The 25,329-nt window shown below is 38.9% G+C and overlaps 1 protein-coding gene across 5 annotated transcripts in view; it reads left to right on the forward strand.

Moving 5' to 3' along the window:
• Positions 1 to 25,329, forward strand: part of PXK (PX domain containing serine/threonine kinase like) — a 33,373-nt gene that overhangs the window by 6,736 nt on the left and 1,308 nt on the right. For 2 of the 5 annotated variants that reach the window (XM_057390354.1, XM_057390356.1), the window contains exons 2-17: positions 1,769 to 1,819; positions 2,483 to 2,530; positions 6,715 to 6,901; positions 8,796 to 8,873; positions 9,039 to 9,112; positions 9,928 to 10,002; positions 10,816 to 10,920; positions 11,071 to 11,172; positions 11,824 to 11,985; positions 13,251 to 13,368; positions 13,808 to 13,886; positions 16,017 to 16,065; positions 16,799 to 16,876; positions 17,294 to 17,380; positions 18,003 to 18,072; positions 18,962 to 19,024. In XM_057390354.1, the coding sequence (XP_057246337.1) occupies positions 1,769 to 1,819; positions 2,483 to 2,530; positions 6,715 to 6,901; positions 8,796 to 8,873; positions 9,039 to 9,112; positions 9,928 to 10,002; positions 10,816 to 10,920; positions 11,071 to 11,172; positions 11,824 to 11,985; positions 13,251 to 13,368; positions 13,808 to 13,886; positions 16,017 to 16,065; positions 16,799 to 16,876; positions 17,294 to 17,380; positions 18,003 to 18,072; positions 18,962 to 19,024 (1,426 nt within the window). Of the gene's footprint in view, positions 1 to 1,046; positions 1,636 to 1,768; positions 1,820 to 2,482; positions 2,531 to 6,714; positions 6,902 to 8,795; positions 8,874 to 9,038; positions 9,113 to 9,927; positions 10,003 to 10,815; positions 10,921 to 11,070; positions 11,173 to 11,823; positions 11,986 to 13,250; positions 13,369 to 13,807; positions 13,887 to 16,016; positions 16,066 to 16,798; positions 16,877 to 17,293; positions 17,381 to 18,002; positions 18,073 to 18,961; positions 19,025 to 25,329 lie in introns of those variants that run through there. The other 3 variants (XM_057390353.1, XM_057390352.1, XM_057390355.1) reach the window with 3 other exon arrangements.

The raw sequence follows: 25,329 nt of genomic DNA on the forward strand, positions 1-25,329 counted from the left end.
AGAATTTGGCAGAGTAATAAAGGCTTTTGTGCATTTAGACTTGAAGAGTTGAAAGCTCTTCTCCGGTCCTATGGGAAACATATATCAGTGGTGCTAATTATAATCCCACGACAAGCTTGTTGCCACACGGAGGCAATAGGAAGTATCAACTTCTCACTAGAACTCAACATACTGTGGTCTGCTGATTATGTGTAGCCATGGCAGATACTGGGAATGGGATTGTATTTCTTTTACAATCTACTTTTCTTCTACTGTTGCTATTCTTTGACTTTCAATCTTGTACCAGCTTTGGGGAAAAAACCTCCTCAACCAACCCAGAAAACCATTTAGGCTTTCTCATTAGTTTTACTGACAGCGTRGTGCTGAGTTGGACAACAATTCATTACAGTCAGAGACAGTGTGGTGGGGACTGACCTTCTCCATACAGACAGAACTAATGATCACACCTAGAGAGTGTTTGCTCTTCTCTTTCCAATTGCAAACCCTGTGACATAAAAAAAGGAACTTGATTAGTGCATTAGGGCACCAAAGCAGATATGGATGGGATGGGAAAATGCTCGAGTAAGTGTTAGAAAAAATAGTTGCGGCCCAAATACCTTTTTTTTTTTAAAAAAAATAATCTTACTGTGAGAATGAGCTCTGAGCCCCAAGCTGTTTATCACGAGGCTCTCTAGAAGAGCTGTGTTGACCAGGGTGGTTGTGTGCAATAAGATGCTTTGAAGTTGTTTAATGAATTTGTGTTCTGCCAGTCCTGGAGCATTTTCTTGATGCACAATAGAAAATGATAACCACTGGATAWAGAGCAAGTGCTACAAGGGATTGAGCAATAACTCTGCTTCTTTCAAAACCCTAGAAAAGATGAATGACTGCACATGGTGAATCATCACTGGCGTGGTTTTTTAGAGAAACAGCCAATGTTCCTTTGAGACTTGATGAATAAGCAGTTGCTGCAATTTTTGTCTGTGTGTGAAGTAGCCTCTTCCTACTTCCCAAAATGCAGCAACAGTCACCATGCTAGTGGTGAATATGGGTTTTCAGGTGTCCCTTTAATTGTTGTCTGTCACAGTTTCCCAGCATAATTACACGGGTTGAATGGCAGTCAGCTCTGTGGATTTATGTTGCTCTTTGTGACSATTTGGGCTTCTTGTTTTGCAGGAAGATACCATAATTATGATTTCAARTGGGTAAGAGGAGAGAATGTGGAGGGAGCATGTCAGGCTGACTTTCTGAAAATAGGTACTTTAATTCTAGTATAAKGGCTACGTGTTTTGTTTTGTGACATCTTGGATTTCTATTATTTCCAACTAAGCACATTCCAAAGTTTTGTGGTAACCTTCTAGTACAAAAATAATGAGAGGTTGCGGARCTGTGGGTGTTCATTGGCATTTTACTCTGTTATGGTGGTGGCAATAATTCCTGAGGGTACTTTTAAGATACTGGAGGTGAGGAGAGAGAGGTTTCTTCAGCTGTTGTGGGTAGAGATGTGTGCTGATTATGTGTTTGCTGGCTTTTTCTCTAAGTAAATTAAACTGCTCAAGTGCTCCACAGGTGTGCAGGCTCCTGGACCTCTCCTTGTCTTCTACACTGGGAAAGCAGAGCAAGATATCTGTTAGGGATGAGTGTGAGCAAACCCAGGTCTGACCTTCCCCAAATTCATTAAAACCTGAATTTTCTGAGTTTTAATGTTAGTTGTCATATTTGAAGAAGTACCTAATAACTTTCTTCAGCTCATTAGTTCTCATTTSTAATGACTTTTTCTTTTTATTAGGAATACATAATCCGTGTCCAGAGAGGAGTTTCAACAGAAAACAGYTGGCAGGTAATTTCTTGAGTTGTGGTTCATGCAACCAGGATGTTTTTTTAGGAAGAGTTTGAAAATTGTCTCTTTCTAGCTTTTAAAATTTGATCTGGAAAGAGAAATGTTGATTTGGAATTGAGAACATGAAGTGCTTAAATTCTTTTGGTCAAAACTAAGAGAAAAACAGTATTGCTGCCAGSTACAGAAGGCATGTTGTCTGCTGCTATTCTGAATATTCCAAGAAAAATATCTGTCATGTGTTTCTACTGTGTGTTGGTACAACCATAATTTTAAAATCTCAAATGCCAGTTTGCCTTTCTCAGTGYTAAAATCACAGCTCTGCTGATATGAGACCAATGAAACCAAGAAACAGTAATGAAGATGACTATGAAAAGCTGTTGCATCTAAAATGGCAAAAATGCCTTGTTTGCAGACAACTTTGCTCACAAATAATGTTTTAAGATAATTTTTAGAAATGCATTTTCTGTCTGATTGGGTTGTGATTAAAGAATGTTTTGCTCTCTGGCAATGTGACATAAATCCGGCAGTTAGGCATTTGTACAAAAATTGTTAAAATAATAAGATGGTTGGAAAYGGGAATTACTTTTCTCTGATGGGATTTTGAGAAGTAAAATGATAATGGAAAAAGTAATTGTTTCCTGAACTTTGTCTTTTATTTTCCAGATTGTGAGGCGATATAGTGACTTTGACTTACTGAATAACAGCCTGCAGGTAACTTTCACTCTTCATGTAAATAAAAAATGTCATTAGAAGGATATATTCAAAATGTCTTGTGATATTTTTATATATAATGGTGAAGAAAAAATAAGAATTCACATAGCTGTAAAGACRAACTGTGACTGCAAATGTAACTTTGTTTAATTTTTCGCCCTTAAGTTTTCTCTTGTAAAACTTAAATTTTAGCATCAATAGGATCAATTTATTTAGAAATGGAGGAAATTGGCAGATACTGAATCTCTCCCTTTAGTCCTGTGACTTGTTCCGGTTTTATGTGTTTTTATTTGTTCCTCCTTTGATTTGGTGAAAGCCAAGGCACATACCAACCTTATAAATTCAGCATTGAAGTGCTATGTGTCTCATTATTTATATTTGTCTAAAAGCACTACCAGATGCTGCTTCTCATGTGATGGTTTTCTGTGTCACTGAGGGGTGTTCCTTGGTCAGACACTGGACTTACTGTGTGTTTTCTTCTGCTTTTTAGGACAATTATTTCTTTTTAGTTTGTGTGGGAAAGAGCAGGGTATGTGAGTGTGTTTGGGAACAGGSGAGAAGCAGCAGTGATTAACATCTACAGGAGACAAACTCATTACTTGAGATTTCCATACTGGACCAACAGGATAAAAAGTGAATGACACGATTTGAGGATAGATTTTTGTGGTTTGAAGTTTTTTCCCTTGTTAAATGTTGCGTGAATTCAAGAGCTTAATACTACTTCCACTTATTCCCTCCTCCCCAAATAAAATGAACTGTCTGCTTGATGAACCTTGGTGAGCAAAACCCTGTAAGGGTGTTGATTTGTGTGCTCTGACAGCACACTGTAACTGCTTCCTGTGCTGCAGGTGGATAGGGGCAAATCGGTCGTAATTCAACAGATGCAGCATGGTTTCCTTGTGGAATTATTCTGTTAAATGTGCAGTAGCACGTAGAAACTTTTGTCATGACCTAGAAACCTTCTCTGTGATGTGCTGAATAAATGCAATACAGAGGTGTCTCCTGCTCCAGAGACATCAAAGATTTAAAATTAGACGAAAACCCATGGGAACACAAGGAGTTGAGATTGTACTAGTCATCACAGTACCTTGGGGTCAATGTGGTCTTAACCATAGCTTTGATAGAGATCACAGAGAAAGAATTTTATGGAAGTTTTAAAAAGAAGGAAGAGTTCACTTTGCAGCCACCTATAACAAGCTCCTTTTAACCGTGAAGGAATAGAATGCGTTAAGGCATGAAAAGGCTTTGTTGCCTTCTCATTTACCTTTCAAATGAGGCAGCTTTAGTAGAGAAAGCAATGGACCTTTAAGACTTAAAATTCAGAAATGACAGGTACTGCAGAGTTAGGTGGAAAGTCTATAAAGTGAAGGTAAATAGGTTATGYATGATGGCATTTAGAAGGAAAAGGCCTTTATATCTGAGCTGGAGGTGACTAATAAAAGTGGAGGGTCCAGGAAATGATCTGACAGCAACTTGTAGAGTGGGACAAAGGGGAAATTTGAAACAGGAGAGACTAAGATCCAGGGAAAAGATGTCAGCTGCTTGGATGAATGGAAAACATGCAAAAGAATTATTGAAATATATCTCTACCTTTAATGGGAGGATATGAGAGGGTAGATAAATTAGCAGGCCATGTGCTTTCRCAGTTGGTCTCCTCCAATGGCTCTTTTCTCTCACTGTTTCAGAGTTTTTGATAATTACTTTTTGTGATGCTGGAGCTGAAGTTTCCTCATCCATTATGACAATGCAGCAGTCCTCAGATGTTTCCATCCAAATAAGCAGCAATATTCCATTACAATATTCAGGTCCCATGATACRTTTTTAAACTCTTTAAATTCTCATCTTGTGTATAATGAAATTAGAGTAGACAAACAAAACTCCAAACAAAGCAACCCTCCCAAAATAGGGACCAATAAGAATATACCAAAAMCCCTAATCTACCTCTTTCAAAGCTAAAAATCTGCTGGAAAAACTGCTGGAGCTTCCTGTGGAKGTAAAGCCCCAAGTTATCCAAGTTCTTGTGGCATACTTGATCTCTCTGTATGTTCGGGTAGTTATGTTTGAGCACAGCTGCCATTGAATTGGAATGCAAATCTTCTGTTGTTAATCTGGTACTATCTGTGTAATAACAGTAAGGGCTGAGAATTTCAAAATTGTCTAGGCTAGGGAATGCAGTCCTGCCAAATACCTTGGAAAATAAGGAGAGGTGTGTACCTGTGACCCTGATCTGTATCAGAAAGTTTCAAGAGGGATTCCCTGAACACTCAGCTGTACTGGATTGAAAAGCTTCTTCCAGTCTGTTCTGCATTTCTTCCTCTTTACTTACTTGACAGAGATCAGTGGAGAACATTGGCCGCTCTTCTATTTTGTCAAGTGAAGTGCTGGTACTGGAAGTACTGGAATTCACAGCAAGATATCTGGCTTTTGTGAAGCATTTTATTGCAGCTTTTGAACAGACATTCCTGAGTGGGCTGTGGTTTGAAGATAAGAATGTTAATTCCCAGGTTCTTCCGTGGCGAAGCCCATCCTGGCTCCAGTGGTGAGCTGGGGCCACTGACAAGTAGTGTCTGAAAGCATGTGAGGTTTTTGCAAGGTCAGGCCCTCAGTGAGGTGTTCTTCTGTGGTGTGGTGTTCTTGCTGTGCTGTGCTGTGTGTTTTGGCAGATTGCTACAAAAACCTGGGCCTGAATGTTACTTTCTGCTGAAAAGTAGCAGAAGTCTGATTAATTAGTTTTAAAACAAGTAATAGTGGTTTGAAAACATGTGAATTAAAGTCAGTTTCTCTCCTGTWGTAGCAAGCTGTCAGGTCAAGAAGGTAAATGTGATTATGATTTGACATGTTTTTTAAGTGAGCAATACCAGAAAAGGAATTAGTTTTTATTTAGAAACTTGGTTTTGGATTGAAGTAAGCGTGGTCCGCCAAAGGAGAGTTTTGTTTGCATCTGGTGTTAAAACTACTTTGGTGAATTACTGGCTGTAAGTGATATGTGGTTGCTTTTGGGTTTACTCCTGGTTTTTATTAACAGCTTCCATAATTCAGACAGTTATAGTTCTTTTTCAGTCCATAATTTGCAGGCACAGAACAAGAAGTAGAAGAAGTTGCTAAAGCTAGCAGGGGACAACTCCTATGTTCAAATGAAGGAGGTAGAAAGGAAGGGGAATGCTACTTYTGCCCCAGTTTGTTGAACTAATCCATTACCTTTTCCACTAGTTAAAATGAAAGTTGTTCAAACACCAAAAGTCCCTGTCTTCTCCCTGGTGAACTGTTTGCTTTGGAAATGAGGTTATTGCATCTGGTGTAATTGATTCCTGCAACACACAATTCTTAAAGATAACTCCCTTGGAGATTCAGCTTACCCAAGGCAGGTGCTTTGATCTGCAGGACAATCATGTGTTAACAACACAAAAAATGTATTCTGGCAATTCACATGACGTAATTGAATATAAACATTAAGATGATCTCTTTGATCTGACTTACACAAGGCTTTGAATTTCTGTATATTTTTTTAATTGTCCCATTTTGAAGGATTTCTCTGATTTTTTTCCTGAAGTTTTGGATCTCTTATGTCAGTATAAAACAATTACTGTACATCCCCTGGTAGATTGCAGCTATTTCTGGGTTGAAAGATGTATAGATGTTTCAAAAATGTACAGGAACACATTCAGAAGATAAAAAGGAAAAGCTGCACTGTATTTAAAATTACAGATTTAAAGTACTAGCAGAAGGGRTTTTATATTACCTACAAATACATAGACATAGGAAAGTTACTAATCTGCACTTGATGAAATAAGAAAGTATAAATCCTATCCAGAAAAAAATGGTAAGGTGTGAATTGTTTTTGTGCTGTGGCAGAGGTATGTCATAGAAAGAATCCAGCTAAAAATTGTAGCCATTTAGTATCTGAAAGTTTTGTGTAGTGATCTTAAATATGTGACTCACTAGCAAAAATTTTTCTCCTCCTTTTTTCAGTGTTGTTCCACTTACTAATCTCTTCACAGTGGGATGCAAGCTGTCATCTGACTCTGATAAMGGTGCTTAGGAAAAATACAAAAGCTTGTACATACACAGTACARAAAGAGTTATCCAGTAGTTAGCTTGGTGCTGAGAGCCTTTTACTTTCTGGATTTCTAGTTGGCATTGAGGTATTTTGAGAACAAGGTTAGTAATTTTTCCTCTCTTTTAAGATCTCAACTCTAAGTCTACCTCTTCCTCCAAAAAAATTGATTGGAAATATGGAGCGTGAATTCATTGCTGAAAGACAGAAGGGACTTCARGCCTACCTGGATGTAATTACTACCCATCACATATTGTCTAACTGTGAACTGGTAAAGAAATTCTTGGACCCAAACAGCTATTCTGTAAACTACACTGGTAAGTAGGGAATACAAAACTGTGTTACTGTTTGGTGTCAGCATGTGCTGTGTATCTTCTGTGAATGCTGGCCAGGATCTACATGGAAGCATGGAGGGAACAATCTTCAAAATTATCATACTGTGCCTGGTATTATTTATGATAATGCTTCTCCAGCTCTGTGCATGGATCCTGCTGGGATTTTCAAAAAGAAATATTTGAATTATTTCACAGAGGAGTGAAGGAGGTCAAGATCTGTATAAACAGAACTTGGAGGAGGGGGGCTAATGAGAGTGACTTCTACTTTTCTCAATTCATAATAAATTAAAAGAGCTGGTGTTGGGAAATCATTTGTCTGTCAGAGTGTGAGGTAGAGTTAGGTTTTTCAGCTTTGTGTTCTGTTAAAACAGCCCATCTTCTAAACACTGAATCTTTCAAGAATTGTGGTTATCTTGCTCTGGGGTGTGAGTCTTCTAGAAYTAGGCCAAGATGAGCTAGGCCAAGTATTTTTTTAAGGCTAGAATAAGCCAGACACCCTCTTCCCACAAATACTGGAAAGTCACTGCATTCTTTAAAATGATATCCCAGTGATCAGTTTCTTCATTACTGTTTCTTCTTTGACTTTGTCTTACTTCAGCTTCAGCCATTGGATATCATTAAATATTTGTCTTACAGACTGAAAAAACTTCCTCTTAGTGATGAAACCCACTCCACAAATTTAGTTCATAGGCAAACCAACTCTTTGCAGAATGCAAAGCTTGTTTTCTTAAAAGCAGAGCCTACTGAAGCAGGAACTCACTACTTCCTTTTCATTTGTCTTTTTTTCTCTCCCTTTATGTTACATTCTTGTATCTTCAGCTTCAAAATACAAAGAACATTTCCCAGATGTATCTGATAAGCTGTGCAGGAGTCGTAAATTATTAGCAACTCTTTAAGGATGCAGTTTGTCTGGCTAAAGTTGACGAACCAATATAAATTCTCAAGGAGACATTGTGACTTCTGTATTAATTCTGAACACTTTCATCARGATTGTTTTTCCTGCAAGTTGCTGGGAAGTTGGTGACACGTGTCTTTGCCTATGGTCTTTGGAGACACCATTCATTTGTCATTTCTTCAATACTGGAGTGAGAGGATATTTATTAATTTTTTTTTTCTAGCTTACTTCCAAAGAAAGAAGATACAATGCAGAGAGATCAGCACATCCTTACCTTTTTGCTGTATTTCTATGCCAAGATAAGCCATGTTAGAGAAAATTCCTTGTTGGCATGATTCCCTTTCCCCCCCACACTTCTCATTGAGATTTCCCCTCAAGTCACTTCATGAATAAACCAGTTGTGTTCCCAGCTGTGGGAGAATTCACTAACCAGATGRGTGTCCTCCCCCTGGGCCCCCAAAATGTATGAAGGCTCATGATAGCTGGCCAAATACCTCTGCCTGCACAGAAAAGGGCATAATAACACACAGTGAGACAGAACTAATTAGGTTACATAAACTACACAGAGCAATAGCAATATGGATGCACATTAAAGAGATAAAAACACTTTTACAGGTATAGCAGAAACATTTGATGTTCTAATGTGTTGTGTACACCTCGTGTGGGAAATGAGCTGTGGTTTAGACTTGGAAATGTAGATCCAGTGCAGATAGATAGAATGGAAATCGGTAAGCTAAATGCTCCAAGCAGTGCTTTGTCTTTTTTCTCTCTGGATTTGAGTTATCAGGTTAAAAATGCAAATGCCCTCTAACTGTGTTTTTATCTGATTTCCTTTTGAAGTGATTTTGCTGACTTTCAGTCTGAATTTTTTTCTGGCATTAGATCTTACCTCATATGTAGATAATTACATTATATAGTGTCTTAAAAACATCTAAATTTYTTYCTTCTTTTYCCCCTYCTTTGTCTCATTTTTCTTTCCAGAAATTGCCTTACAGCATGTTTCAATGTTCTTCCGATCAGAGCCAAAGTGGGAAGTAGTAGAACCATTAAAAGATATAGGTAAGAAATGCATGTGTGTGTGAAAACTTGCCTGATTTTTTYCCCAACTATATGAGTTGTCCTAAAATTCCAATACTGTACAGACCTTGTCCTGCCTGTAAGCTGTGTGATTCAGCAATGTTGAATTAAAGCTGCTGCTGACTTTTTTCTTTACATTCTTTGTAGGCTGGCGAATACGTAAGAAATATTTCTTAATGAAAATTAAGAATCAACCAAAGGAACGGCTAGTGTTAAGCTGGGTAACTATGCTTTTATTTCATACTTAAATCTTTCTCAATTTCACTCTGAGTTTGAATTTGACTGCAATGTGTGAGTGATGGGGAGAGAGATTGAAGAGCTCARGCTTTGAGAGAGCATGGAGTGGGAATTTTTTGTGTTTCTTTCCTCGGGTGCCAAATCCAGTTTGCAAGTTTCTGGGCCTGGTCATTTGCTCCCAAACCCTCCTCAGGAATCTTTAGTTGTAATGATGTGGCTGTTGGCCATAATACAAATTTGCTCACTGCAAATAACAAGATGATCCTTTTTAAAGTCATGGGTTTTCTTGCTCGGATCTTTAGTTGTACTGACAAACTGGTAGGTGAGAGGGACATGAATTGCTCCTGTAACAGCAGTTGCTCTTGCTCCTGTGCTGAAATGCTTGCCCTGTTAATTGCATGAGCACAGCTCTTTGTGAGACTTCACTGGAGAGTAGAGGTCACTAAAGCCTGGGGGAGGAGGGAAGTTTTTCTTGCTGCAGAGGAAGAAGGTGCCTTATCAGTTCCCAATGTACACAGGCCCCAGTCTGGGGTTGGCAAAGTTCATTCAGTGGTAGTAATGCATGTCAGATCTGGGGGAGGAAAGAGGCAGTAGTATTTATGGTCAGACTGTTTGTGTTGTAAAACCAAGGTCTTATTCAGCCTTTTCAGCTTTCATTCTGCATGTATAATTTCCTTGCTTGCACTTCAAATGTGYCTTCAAACATGTGTCCGAATTTGCCAGAGTAGAACACTGATCACATTTTCTGTATGGAATACAACATTTATTATAATGCCATKCTTTTCCTGTTTATTTCCAGGCTGATCTTGGCCCTGATAAGTACTTGTCTGACAGAGACTTACAGTATGCTGTGAAACTTCTTTCTTCCTGTTCTGTGAGTATTGATTGAAGATTTTTAAATTGTGCCAGCACAAAAGTGTGTGTCAGGGACTGATCTTGGAAAAGCCCATCTAGCCTAGTTGACATAGTTTGTAATTTTAGAGTTGCTTTCATTTAAACATTTGCAAACCTTTTAATTACATTTCCCATATACTATGAGGTAATATGTTCTCAGCATAAGTAATAATCCTGCAGGATTATTACAGGAGATTCAGTGTTGTGGTTAATTTGATTTTTTTATTGTGCAGTCCTGTGAGATCATGAGCTTTTATTTCATCTCCTCAACACCTTTAGGCTGTTAGGATRGTGCTATTTAGGTATAATTGCTAACCCGTGAGCTGGGATGTTCTCAKGCAGCAGTGGATGAGGCAGTGGAACGAGTATAATTATTTTTTCAGTTCTTTGGACTTAAGACAGGAGTATCTTAGTATAGTTGCAATGGAGGCTGTACAATCTAAGCTGCTGTGAAATGCCACACAATAAATCCAATAGGCATCTCTGCCTAAAAATCTGGCATTTRACTCCAAAACGAGTCTCTCTTCATRGATGTTAAGCATGTGATAGARTGGCTCAAATGGATATTTTTCRGTTTTAATTTATGTGTTAATTGAATAATGTCTTTGTGACATTTTCTTTGCATTTACTCCAGRTTAAGACTGAATAACTTGAGTTATTCAATATCACTGACAGAATCCAATTTACTACTTTAAATRTACAATTTTGTCTGATCTTTTCTTACTTGTGAATTGAACACATGAATTAAAAAATCTGTCATCTAAAATTTACCTGCAGTTTCTTCTTTTGGTAGCATCCCTATATTTACAAAATCACTTTTGCCACTGCCAACGAATCATCAGCRCTGGTTATTAGACCATTCAGTGAAAAAGGGACACTAAAGGACCTTATTTATAAGGTAATGTTTCTCCCCCATCCCCAACCTGAATGGCAGAATGTTTGTTGGAATGACCATTGATGTCTTTTATAAAAGTGTTTGCCATCAATTGCTAAGCRAACTAAGACAAATACTGATTTTTCTGATATTTGATATGTGTTTCTTTCAAAGGCAAAGCCAAAAGACCCRTTCCTGAAAAAGTATTGCAATCCTAAAAAAATTCAAGGTCTTGAACTTCAGCAAATAAAAACATATGGAAGGCAAATATTAGAGGTACTTTGGTTTTTGCTTTATTTACCAGCTTTTTTGATTTTTATTGTGGCAAACTGGCTTAATTACAAAAAGTAGATAAACTTTTGAGCACACAAGCATTATTTCAGCAGCAGAATTCAAAGCTAAATGTAAATTGAGATAAGCTGCTGAGTTGAATTTAGATATATATGTGTGAGACCATTTATGACCCAAAAAAGAGAAAATGAAGTTGGTGTGTGTGTAGCTTAAATGGGAGAGAGGTGATAATATAGTCTGYTCCTTGTGTAAAAAGAGAAGGAAGTAACTCATAGCCTGCATATGTGCCATAAATGCATGGTCATTAGCGTGTTTTAAAAAAAAAATTTTTACTCAGACTATCATATTCAGTAGAATTTTAAATTTTAGTTTCCAGATCAATTTGGGAGGTGTCTATAAGCCTGCTTTGAGGATCAGCATCAATTATTTGTTTTGTGAGAACTGTTATCAGTGAAATGGGAATGAATAGTCAGCCAAAGAGGATGTAAATAGAAGATCAAGYTGAGTGAACATTCCAAATGGGGGCCTCATTTATTATGTGTCTGCTTTGGTATTGAAGCATTTAAACTGATGATCTTATGATCTTGAGATCATCAGAGTATCTTGTGACAGTGCTTCTCTATTGGATTTTTTCAGGTATTAAAGTTCTTGCATGAGAAAGGATTTCCTTATGGCCATCTTCACTCTGCCAATGTGATGTTGGATGGGGATACCTGCAAATTACTGGATCTAGAAAATTCCTTGTTGGGACTTCCATCATTTTATCGGTCGTACTTTTCACAGTTTCGGAAAATTAATGTAAGATTCAGACAAGGAATTCATCTGACTCTTATGCATCTCTTTATATTCTTTGTGGAGAACTGACTAAACTGTAAAAAAGTCGCTCCAGCCCATTTTTTAGTCTGAGTTTTTATTCATCAAATCCCTTTTCTGTTCCTCCAAACCACTGTCTGTCTGCACAGCAGTTCTGTTGCAGCACACTGGAGTGAGGCTGAGGCCAAAGGTAAGCAGGTAGAGGRGGAGTGCAGGTGAGGGTTTTTGTGACAGCAGTGCCAGCACAAATAGAGGTAAAGTGCAGTTGTTYTAAGATCTCTTTCCACCCCGGTCTCTATTTCATAGGAATGTGCATATTGTCTACCACACTTTTCCACTTGTGTGTCTGTGCAGTGAGCACACCTTATTACTTGTGCTTAGCTGGGAGCAGTAATCAGCCTTCTCTTTGGTGGATACTGTGAGAAATATAGGATGCTTGCAGATTTCTAACTATTCAGAGGTGATTTTTATTTGTTTGAGTCKGTTAACTGCAGGCTTGCAAAGCAAAATATTTATCTTACTGCAWAAAATATGAAAACAAACTTGCCCTGTTGCAGCAACATCTTGCCCTGCCTTTAGGCTCTCATTGTAATAAATTCCATGCAGCATCACGAGATAGCTGCTTGCTGACCTTGCTAAACAAGTTCTACTGTGTTGTCAAAGAAACGATCAAAAGTTCATGGTTAGTCCAAATCTGTTAGTGCCATCARAGCTTCTTCCAGTAAGAGGAGCCTTTTCTGTTTAAACATGAAATCTTGGAAATATGCTGTCTGGGAGCTCAGCATATATGTACAGCTTGCACAGACCTAAGGAGGAGCAAAAGAGACTCTCCTAGGTTTGTTTGGTATGCATTTTTTTCTGTCTTTTCATCTACTTCCCTGTAAAGTGWCAGCTGGTCATATTAGGAATCTCATTCTTTGCTGTTTGACTTAGCTAGGAAAATGTGCTTGGTTAGGATTTCTGTTGATGCATGGATCTCTAAACTGCTGTGTGAAGAGTTTACTTCACCGATTTTTACAGAACTTGACTACACTGCTCTCTCATTTGTWCCATCATGTACCGAAAGACAACAGGAGCTGTTTTAGCTTGTGGTGTGAAGATTTCATCTGAGCTACAGTTATGCAGGGAAATGGTTGTGGTTAGGACCTGCCTAAATGGTTCCTCTTTTCTRTCTTCACATGCAAGATCAYTGGCTTAACCAGTTGTGAAAAACTMACAGGTTGTGGTTTTATTTTTTTGTTCCYGCACAGACTTTAGAGGGYGTTGAYGTTCATTGCTTTGGACATTTAYTGTATGAAATGACCTACGGAAGACCCCCAGACACGATTCCAGTGGAGAGCTTCCCCCCTGCTCCATCAGTGTTTGTTGGTTAGTATGCAGTGCAGAACATCTCAGTCACAGCTGCCYGGGTACACTCTTAGACTTTACCTAAGCTGAAATGCTGTGAAATGGCAGCCTGGGATCTTTGCACCCTGTGACCGGAAAGAATTAGTAATTTGRTTAAATAGAAAATATGTTCTTCATGAAATATAAGTAGTGTATGAATAATTTTTTTTAACTGAGTGATAAAGCAGTGTTTAGCAAGTAATGAGATGCCTGAATTCCCTTGTCTCATGTCTAACATTCTTGAAAAGCTTCTATATGTAACAGTAATGCTATAATAAAAGCCACATGCCACAGAGCTTCATCAGTGCTTGGTTAATGCAATACTTAGGGGAGCATCCCACAGCAGAGCCAGACGTTTATTCTAAATTGTTTGCTATCCTGCCGTGCAAAAATGTGTTCATTTGTGTCCTTTCTTTGGTAGTGTCCGTGTTGGAGTCCATTCTGACTTGTGAAGCTCTGAAGAATGGGATGCCAACTGTCTCACGGCTCTTACAGATGCCGTAAGTCCTGTTTGACTTGTTTTATACTCATGGCAGTGTTTTTAATTATTTTAGGAGGAAGAAACTTTCTGCTCATGTTGCTYTTTAGAAAGGTTTGCTCCTCATTTTCAGGGATGTGTCCCAAGTGAAGCTTGCTAGATTTTATAGAACCCATCCCTTGTTYATATGTGCATTTAACATTTCTTTGCCTCTTGGTCTGTTTGAGCTGTCATGTATGCACTTTATTTAGCACAATCTCAATTAATCCAACCATTAAAGTAATGCAAGCATGATAAGGATCACGTACAGATTGATTTAAAGGATTTAGAAATCTTTTTGCATGTCTCCTTCAGACCTACTTCAGTGTATTTTGCTRTCAGTTTACTTAGCACTGGTGAAATAGATCATTTGCTTTGCTCAGCGGTGACATTTAGACCTGCTCTGGGTATGAAATGTACTGTGGAAGCTCTGTCTGCTTCCCTGCAGGGCTGGCTTAGGGATTCTCTGAAGCACAGACAGAATAAGTTTCCTTACAGGCTGCCCTCCCAGTATGCAGTGAAGGGGTRGGGACAGGCATGGGGCAAGGCCAGGGTGAAGACAGGGAGCACTGTCATTATGCCACAGAGTTGGGACCACACCTGTCTGCAGTGCCACCCTGCCTGCATTTAGGACACAGCATTCCAGGGAAATTGCTGTCCCCATGCTGTGACATGTCACCAACACGCTGAGCATGGAACCACAGTTCTGGTGGGAGGTTCTTTTATTATTCCTTAATGTGAGATCTGTAATTGGGACCTCCTAAATGGCAGATTGTCCATACCTAAATCTGGGTCTGATCTCACAGCACAGATTGCAGTGCATTTAGAGCCTGCTCTGAGGTTCAAATTTCTGGGTTGGGAAGAGTCACTGCAGCCTTCAATTCCTTCTTTTCTTCCCCTCCTCTGCTTTTAAAGGAGGTGGGAGGTAGAGAGATTAATGTAAGCAGTGGAGAAATACTACAGGAAAACTCTGTGAATAYAGAAATATAGAGGTCTTTAAAGATGCTGAATAAACAATCTATGCGCAGCTGCATTTGATATGTAAGATCTCATACTACATTCCCTTCATACCAATACTCTTTACCAAAGTGTTCTACACAGACATGCAATGCAATTAATATAATTTAGAGCCATTAATATAATTTAGATATCTATTTATTATAACCGTAAGAACATGTAATATGAAAGGGTCAGAAAGTCCTGTAAACAAGGATGAATGTTCTTTCATGGGTTTTTGTAAGTATTTAAAAATTTGCTTTATTTCTGAATTTTTCWTTGTATGCTCTCYTTAATTAACTTGATTCCAGACATGAATTTCTTTTCTATAATATAAGCCTGTGATAATTTTCCACAGTGAACAGCAGCAAAAGATCTCAGTAATATTTATGTTGGAGCCATGATTGAGGTCTCCCTGTGACAGTTTTCTAGTATGTTCTCCAGGACAAAGTATYTTGAAATGGACTAACCATTTCCAGACTACCATTGCCCTCTAGTGTCTTTGTTTTGGATGGAAAAGGATTAATYACTTATGTTGTTTCTGCTGATACCAGAGAGGGGAGAGCAAAAATATTGTAATATTTGATTTASTTTCCTTTTCTAGAGGACAGGCAAGAATGCAGATATTTTCAAATGTTAAGTTCACTTGATCTTTCACATATTCCTTGTTAATTCTAAACCAATAGATGTGCTAAGGGAATGTTTTTTAACAAAAACAATTATTCTGTTTAGGTGAAATTTAATTTTTTTCGAATTAAAGAATTCATATAATTTTAAGGAAAAGGTATTCTTTTTTGGGGGAAATCCTTCTCTGCCTTTGATAATTGAACTCATTCTATCAACTTTCAAAATATCTCACACAAACTGGCTTTCTCTGCCATAAGTAGTGGCTACATTCTGAGGGTTGGATGCTGCTAATTTTACAGCAGTGCTTAGGAAATAAAAAAGCAGTACACAGAAACATGTGGCAAGGGTTGAGGACAGAGAAGCAAAAGGAGAAAGCGGGATTTAAGTGAACAGTACCAATAATATTCTTGCTCTGGTTTTGCTTGTCTCTTGGGAATAATAATAAAATATTCCTTTTTTTCTTTTTTTTTTTTTTTATATCCACTCACAGATTATTCAGTGACGTCCTGCTAACAAACTCTGAGAAACCACAGTTTAAGGTAGAGTTGAACATTGATTTGCTGATGTTTGTGGAAGTGCTAGGATGTGGGTAGCTACACATTAATTGACAGAGGGAGTGGAGGAGACCTGGCTTTATTTGCCTTTGTGGCTRCTGCCATCAGTGTTTGGATTCCTTTGCCAAATTGTACCTGGGAATGTTGTGTCACCCCAGGAGTGTTCAAGAGCAGTTGCTGAGCTGGATCCCATTTGTGTAGCTGATGGGGATGCTCTGAGCAGARGCTGTGGGTCATGTGGGTCCCTTGCAGTGATGGAAACACATTGCAATGACCTGTGGAAGCTGATTCTGCTGTGTGAGACCATCAGCACCTTGCTGCCAGCTCCAGCATTGGGGCATTTCAGGAGTCACATCTGGTCCTCTGGGGAGCTGCCTCAGGGCACTTATCCTGGAGGACATGTGCCCTGAATCTTGTGTTGTCAGCCTTATGGAAATTTGGGGATGTGACTGGAGTCTCAAAGTAGTTATCTCTCYCTGCCTTTAGAGTATCCCTTCCTGGGTTTGGCTTTTTTTATGTCCCTGMTGTTCTGTAGCTGGATTTGGAGTAGAAAAACATGCATCTAGATTCTTCTTTTCTGYTTCACTAAAGGAATAGTGTTACATATTGTGGTTTTGGATGAGCAATGTGATCAGATGAATAGTGAGATTTGGGCAGTGAAGCTGTGTTTTTCTTCATCACATTTTGTGCTATGATTTTGTTCCCCATTCTGTACTAGATTCCTACTAAGCTAAAAGAGGCATTGAAAATCTCCAAGGAATGCATAGAAAAGCGATTAACAGAAGAACAGAAATCGGTAATGTCTGCACTTCTTTATTTCCTACAGACATTTCATTTTCTCTTACCACTTTTACATGTAGAAAGTACGTTTTTACTCAAAAGTGATTTTGAGTAATAAAGGCTTTCACCAACAGATTTGCTTTCCCAGAAATGCAATATGAGGAGTTGTAGAACAGCTGTTGACTGTATGGCATTTCACTATTTTAAGTGGTGCAGCTTCACAGGCAGTGGCTCCCAAGTTAAAAGATCATTTTAACTGCAGTGTGAGTCTCCATCCTCTACTAGGAGCAGTAAAGATAAAAACTAAAAATGAAAAAAGGAAATCCAAACATGCAGAGTGACTACAGTGTGTTTTCTTGTACGCCAAGCATGTTGTTTTCAAACCTTTAAGATCTTAATGTGGCCTTTTTAAATCTTTTCCTTCATTTTGAAGATTCACCAGCACAGAAGGCTGACAAGAGCTCAATCTCATCATGGCTCTGAAGAAGAAAAAAAGAAAAGGAAGATCTTGGCACGAAAAGTAAGCAATCTTTGAATAAGTTTCTCATACAGAAAAAGACCTATATCTTTTTGTAATGTTAATCATGCAGAGGTTTAGCCATAGGTACATGGCTCTATCCTTTTCTGTGTTTTTCTGCACTACTTCCTGATTGTTTTTTACTTTTTTAGTTAAGTTATAGATGTACTAAAAAACTTAAGCTACAATGGTAGCTGACTTGCATATTGGTGTAACCTGATTGAGGCTGCTGTATGAAACCAGTCTTTGTTAACAGCTCATACCCAGATGAGCTGCTCTGCTCTGTTCTKCTCTCTGGGAAGGTGTTGGAGCCCATTTCATTCTGCTCCTGCAGCACTGTCTGTGTTGCTCTTCCTTTCTGGGGGTCAGTTTTCTGCCTCTCCCTTGTGGGCAGAGGGCACTGGAGTTCCCTGGTGCCTGCCCACAGATATGTGAGCTCAGAACAGCCATGCTGCTCTTGTGACCACGTCAGCATGTGCTGGGTATGGAGAGAAGGATGCTGAGCATTGAAAAACCTTGAGTGATACAGTGGATGGCTGTTATAAATCTGTGTGTCAGTTGAATTCTTATCATAGAAAGTGATTATTCGTTGCCATCTTCTAATTTTCTCTGCTCCCTTTTAAAGAAGTCAAAACGCTCTGCCAATGAAAGTGGGGAAGAACACTCAGCCAAATACAGCAACTCAAATAACTCAGGTAACTACAGAGAAAGGATTTTGTTTCTACACTGCTATGCCATTTTTTGGTTATTCCGGTGATTTTCTGTCTGAAAAGATACAGAATTACCATCACTTTATGTAATAATATTGGACTACCAAAGCTTGATACCACTGCTTTGGGTATTTAATAATAGATAAATTGAAGGTTTAAAAATRTTGTCAATGTTATATTTTCATCTGCTTAATTTAATGTACTGTCCTCTCTTTTGTGCCCCATTCCTCAAAAAAAAAAAAAAAATCAGTTTCTTTATTCTGTTTGGTATTTGAGTTGAATAACAACAATATCCTTACTTGGGCCATTAAATAATTCAGTCTTCAGGGACACTCCCTGTGTGATCTGTAGTACATAGTAAGGTGTTAAGATGAATGACAATATTACCTGTTTAATTGCTGTTTCAGTGCCAACAGAGCCTTTGACTGGTCTTCATTTAGCTAAAAGGCATGGTTGGTACAATGACACAGATTAACAGAGTTTTTTTGCTTGGCTAAAATGTGTCCAAAAGCAATTTGCTCTGGAGTACAGCAATTGACTGAAAACCATGCCTTAGGAAAGATGGGGTGCCACCCATGCAGTGGCACAACTCTTAAGAACAGAATTTGGATGCTGAAATCTAACAGCCTAAGCAAYAGAAAATAAATGYTTCCCATTGAGAAATATTGAGTGCACTTCCTATGTGTTTGAAGCTTCTCTGATACTCTGTACTGTAAAGCTACTGTTGCTATGGATGGGAATCTTTCCCAAGATGAYAGTAGAAGCAGGCTTGGATCTTCAGTTAATAAAGTTGGCCTCTTTCCAGCAATCTGTCTTGTCTGACTGTTGAACTGCAATGTCACAGCTGTAGTTACCTGACTGTTGTTTTATTTAGCAGGCTCTGGGGCGAGTTCCCCTTTAACATCTCCATCATCCCCCACTCCGCCCTCCACAGCAGGTAAGTTCAAGAATCATTCAGTGTTCATCTTTTTTATATTGTTTTTTTATTCCCCTCTGCCCCTCAGTGGTGGGTGTTATTCCCAAGGATGATTAAGGGATCCTGGTTTTCAAGGATGGAACATGGAGATGACAGTTACCTTGTGGCAGCCTGAGTGTGGGCATGTGCTCTCTTTTGAGGGTCATAGAGAGCATTTTTATAGTTTTCTTTTCCATTCAATAACCTTTCTTGAGATATGATATATTTACCCAGGGTGTATATGCTTGTTTTGAAGTCTGTTACTCCAGGCCTACCCACATTGCTGCTTTGCAGGCATTTCTTGGGCCTCATGTTGCAGTTTGCATTTGTTCTGGTGTTAATGGTCTGTTGACTCTGAAATACTGCTTGTTCATCCCTTGTTTCTTTGTATTGTCTTTTTATTCCTGTACTGCTGTGATGTATTCACAGGAATTTTGGGTGTGACARATTTGATGGCTTAAGCTTCGTAAATCTCCCCTGTTCTGCTACAGCCCATTGATAATGCAGTAGAATTGGTAGACAAGTCTAGAAACAAGACTGATTTGGGCTAAAAATAATAACTTTATTATTTTTGGCCAGTTCTGTTTTTCAGTTTGCTGGGCCGCTGTTCAGAGGGTTTTGCTAATGTTTAGGACAGGGAAGTGGTGAAGAATCTGCTTGAGTGGGCAATAGAAATGCTCTGAAAGTTTAATTACAAATCTACTATTGAACAGTAGTGGGTGTACTTCAGGCTGAAAGGCTGGAAGAGGAGTGCTGGCAAATATTGATAACAAAAGACRTTAACAGAATACATTTCTAGAGAGGAAGCAGCCCATGGCATTGCCTTTTTTATGGTGACTCTTGCTGTAGGATTTCTAATCCCAGGAAGTTTTCACACAGCACGACCCATTAACCAAAGCAATGCAATCAAATTYGTGTTTGCTGTGGATAGTCTTTCAAAGGACACTGCAGTCTGTGTGATGTAATTCAAATCAGTCATGCTGAAATTCAAATTAGTAATTTCTCCTTCAAGTTGAGGGCATGAGAAGTGTGTATTGTAGGAACTAACTTCTCCCAGTTAGCCTATGCAAGATAATGACGGTTATTGTATTGCACAGTGACAGTGCTGTTCTCGGGATGCACTGACTGTGAGCTGGAGGGTTTGTTGCCAGTCCTGTGGGCTTTAATAAGGAAGTAGCTGAAATGTGCCTCCAAAACAGACAGATGTTTAGAAAGCTTTTCCTTTCCCAGTAAAACTACCTTTTGACTTGGACCTTGATTGAAAGCTTTTTCAAGTTTTAAGCACAGGATGCAGGTTTATGTGCAGATGTGGGTCAAAATGACTCAGGTTTGTGCTCAAAACTTGTCTCAATCCAAACCATATTGTCACAGTGTGTTTGTTGGACACCTTGCTGCCAGTTTGCTCCTGAAAACTTGTGGTAATCAGCCCTGTCTGATGTGGTGCTTGTGGTCCTACCTCACCTTGGGAAGTGYGTTAGTGAGCCTATGGTTTGGATGCTGTTTATGAGGTGTAAAGCCAAATGTCACATTTTCAGGAATGCTTTTGTAATTAGAATTCATAGAAGAAATTTCAGATATTAATTCTAAGAGAAAATTAGTTTTTTTCACCAGCAGTGTTGTAGTTTTAGCTGTTTTAAGCAAGTATGCTATTACTGCCTTGAGGAAAGACACAATTGCCCCATGGCAGGACTTTATTTGAGATGAGTGATGCATCTGTAGTTTGCATTTCCCTCTTCTGGTTTTCTTGTACTTACTAAGGACATTTATCTCTAAACCAAAATTGCTTGTGGGTGTCAGTGTGGTGAGATGATTCTCAAAAGGACATTGAGGTTTTCAGTCTCTCTGGTTTGGTGCTGGATCTTGAGGCATCCTTCTGATACAATGCCATGGCAAAATTAAGGCTGGTGTGGAAAAGTGCCCCCAAGAGAAGCTCCTGCTCTCAAGCTGGCCTGCAACTGGTCAGATAAAGAGTCTGGGTGTGTGAAGATTCAGATACACTGACCAAAGGGGAACGGGCTTCAGGCTGACATGACCTGTTCAGGGGGTTTCTCACATGTTGAGAGGTGCTTTGTCTATGAACAAAGACCTTGTGAGGCTTGGCTTGCAGCAGGGTGYTTGGGAGAATCGATGGAAAAGACTTAAGGAATAAAACGGTGGCTGGCTTCAGCTGTCTGGTAGCAGCTGTAGGATTGAGAGCGTGGCCTGCTCATAGGGGAAAGGTACCTCCTGGAAGCGTTGGCTCTCATGGGCTGTTGTCATTGGTGAAAATGTTTTGGGCTGGTGGTGTTGCAGGTACTTGGCTAAATAACATATTTGAAATATATTGTTAAATCATGCAAGTGATCATCATATAAAATCCTGTGTTCCTGACATTCTCCCTTGAAGGTGTGGTTCTTTTTTTTTTTATTCTACAATTCTTTGCTTCTGTGAAAATCTGTTTTCTTTGTGGCTGTGAGCAGTGGCTAGGATCAGAAGGGATGCAGAACATTGTGGTATGGGTTATTTAAAATTTTACTGAGTATTTTCTAAATCAAGTAAGTCCATAAAATACAACAAGATCTTTTAACAGAAAAATTTGGAAGGTGTCACTTTTCCTTCTCTGGGCTTCCCTGCAGGAATAGTGAAAGAGTTGTACTTAACAATCTTTTTCTGTGACAGTTGTTCTGAATCCTTCAGTATGACATATGTTTCATTGGCACCCATATGGTGCATCTTTCCTGCCCTCACCTTTCTGTAAAACAGTTGGAATGCTTTAGAAARTGCTTTTCCTGAGTGTCTCTGAGCCATAGGTGTGAATACAGGTGTTAATACRGCAGGAAGTGTTTCTTGAACTGAATGGATTTCCTCTTCTGTSGCTAATCTTCCTGCAGATTTCTTGCTAAATCTCTCTAAATGCACTTTAATCCTGTAAAGCTTGAATTATGGCATGTGCAACTGAAAGCATGTGTGTTGTATTTGTTGATCAAGTATAATAATGCTCAGAGCATGGAAAATTGTGGTTCATTTTCCAGAATTGGACCAAGTATTAYAAATGTAATATGAAATAGTCAATCCGCTGTCCTCATATTTGTCAGTGAGWAAGAATGTATTGCCTTTTGTACTAACTTTTCAGCTAACAGTATCTGTTTTTCTTACATTGACACGAGAACTGGATGATTAACTTGTGTCCTCTCTCTTTCTCTGCTGTCTTCAATAGAGCATGCATCATTTTGAACGTGAATTTTCGGAAAAGTAAGCTAATGCTGATTTATCTCTTTAAAGATGCTCTGTTTCTGAATGGGAAAGTTGGATGCAAACCTTGAAGTTGCTTAGTATTGGGAGGGAATAGAAAAAAAAAATCTGAATGTTCTTACAGATTATTTTAATGAAATACAGCATCTTTAAAAACTATCACTAAAATTGTTTTCTTTGTTCGCATCCCATTCTCAGCCAAGTTTTTAATGCTGTTTGCACAATTGCTGTCACTTTAAATTCATAATTAAGTTTTTGTTTCAATTCAGGCATCAAGTTTACAGCATCTGATTTACTTCCTATTCCTTTTAACACACTCTTTTAACAAAAATGTCCCTGTAAAAATCCTTGGTAAGTTCTTGTTTGAGTGTTTTATTCTTACAACTGCATGAATGAATGTGTGTTTGCAGGCAACGTCTTCCAACATATGTATTAGAAGGGCCTAGTGATAGCTGAGCAGTTGTCTCAAACATTTTTTCTAGTAAATACAGGAAAATAATTCAGTGTAGGGTAGAACGATTTAATCCTTAGATGTAACTGTGTATGAATGGCTGTATGTGACCTAAGATTTCTTTTGCACTGCTTGTGCCAAGAAGGGAAGGAGAGCTTGGTTTTCATTGTGTAACTGAAATGAATGGATTTGAAGATTTTTGAATCATGCCCTTAACAGGTTCAGTGTGCAATGCTCATAGCTACCATTCTGAACTCTGTGTGTATTTATGCTTAAGGCAGAGCTCAAGTGTAAGGGCATCATTCTCTGTTATCAATCTTCCAAGAGCTTAACTACATGATATTGTCAGCAGCTCAATTTCAATAATAGTGAGTCCTGAGGAATTTAAGAGTTTTCCAGGAAGAAAGTTGATCTCTGCCCTTGCTTCCCTGTCTTTTCTTCTCCTGTAAAATAGCCAGACCAAAATTTGAAGACAAGTCATGGAATCTTGGCCTAATAATACTTAGCAATCCAAGCATTTTGTGGTTTTTTTGCCCCCATATGTCAAATGTTTGCCTCCCTTCATTGAATGTTTTACCATTGTATTTGTATTCCCTGCCCACTGCTTTCGTGGTCATAACCTATTGCATCTTGTACAACTACTTACATAGTTCCTTTAGCCTCACCTTGCAATTCCAGACAAAAGTCTTGTCTTTGTTCTCTGCAGCTCTTGCATTTCTTTGAAGCTGTTTCTTTTATGATTAGCAGCTCTTGGTGCTTTTACAGCAGTTTGCCTGATCTCTTTGAGGCTAGGTTGGTGCACCAGTTCTAGAGTGTCCTGCTCTGATCACTTTAACCACTGAATAAGTACTTGGACTGTTCTTGGTCTTGTTCTTCCTTTGGCTAAGTGCCAATTTTCCCTTTCCTGGCAGTCCATCCACAACAGTAACAAGACTCTAACACAGGRTATGTTTTTTCAGTATTTCTCATAGTAAATCAATGTACATCTTCGGCAAGTGTAAACAGCAGGTTTGGATAAGTTAGAGGGCCCGCCATGTGCAAYTGATTTCAGCTTGTGCTGCCATTGTGTAATGTTTCTGTTACTTCAGAAAGCAGTTGGTATACATGCAACAGAAAGGCTAAATTGTTTCAGTTGATCACTGGTATTTCTATTAGGACTTGAGTATTTCCTCTGGAAGGGAAGAGAGTGAAGATGAGCACAATATGTACTTCCATGCTCTGTTTCCACAGAAGGCTTTCATGCCAATGTGAATTTCTCCTGCTGACCTGAAAGTGATACAATCACAGCACGTATTAATGTACACTGGCAAAATTGGCTGCTTTGTGTGACTACTCTGCATTTTGAGCTTGCTCCCATATGGGAAAAGTCTCTCTTCAAAGACTGGTACAAATAGAAAATGAGAGAGTTTTGAATTATGTGTTTCATCTAGTCTAACTGCTTGTTTTAATAAACAGCAGTTATGTTTTGGCTGTTACTTGTTAGTCTGAAAACAATTGTTGGRAAGGAATTGAGAGAGAAATGGAGCACAGAGAACTTTGGTCTGCTTTTTTTCTCTAGTTGAGCTTTATCCRTCATCAAATCCCCTTTGAGTCTGAGTGGCATGTTGCTTAATTGCTTGGTATTTGCAAACTTCTAGCAAGCAGTTCTACTTCAGGAACCAGTTTCTTGGTTGCCTTAACGTTATCTTAACTTGTCCAGTATCACGTTCTTGCCATTTACCAGTATATTCCTCTTTGTAGGTTAGAGCTACTGGAAGCGAGTGTTAAAGTGTTAATAGGTGCCATTTGTCTCCCTAGTCTTCCTGTGGAAGAACTCATGATCTAGATGATGGAGTTGAAATTCACTGCTGTGTAGTTCCAAGATATTAATCATTAAACCACCACTCCTTCCAGAATATGAGACAAGATAGGCCCATCATTATTTCACTTGTGTAGCAATGATGGTGCAATGTGCAGCAGCAGAGCTGTACAAGATCAGGGTGCTTGGCAGAGTGCCTGGGGCAAATCAGGCCACTTGTCTGGATCTGAAATGTCAGGAAGCACCTCCATGCAGTCTCTTGCTCCTGGATCAGCTGCATGTTCCACTGTGGGCTCTGGCTTCCCAGGGAGTCAGGATATGGAGGCTGAGGCARGATGAGAAGCACAGAGTGGATGTGGCTGGCATAGACAGCAAGGGACAGAGTACAAAGGTGGCTGGTGGGAACAGGTGAGGCAAGCAGGTGTGTGTGACAGTGTTGTGATTCATTCAGTCTGTCAAAACAACCATTTGTTGCAACATGTTTGGAGAAAGTCAAGCAGAACTGTGGAAGTGTAAAACACTTCCAGAAAACTCTATCTGCAGTTAGTACTTTAAAAATGAAGTTATAATCTGATCAAGCAAAATGGTCATCACAAATACCACAGTGATGTGGTCCTTCATAAGAATGTAAAGTGAGTTATGCAAGTAAGAACAGGTAGAAAATTTGCTTCCAGTCTTTATTACTGTTCATATCCCAGAGAGCAAAATGCYTCACTAGGGACAAATGGGAGAAGCTGAAGCTGGGAAGTCCTGTTAAGTGATCTCTATTTCCCTTGGTGCAAGATCACATATGAGTCATGTTTGCAT

The sequence above is a fragment of the Malurus melanocephalus genome, unplaced genomic scaffold (genome assembly GCF_030028575.1).
Source record: "Malurus melanocephalus ecotype Western Australia unplaced genomic scaffold, MMel_1.1 scaffold_24, whole genome shotgun sequence".
NCBI lineage: Eukaryota > Metazoa > Chordata > Aves > Passeriformes > Maluridae > Malurus > Malurus melanocephalus.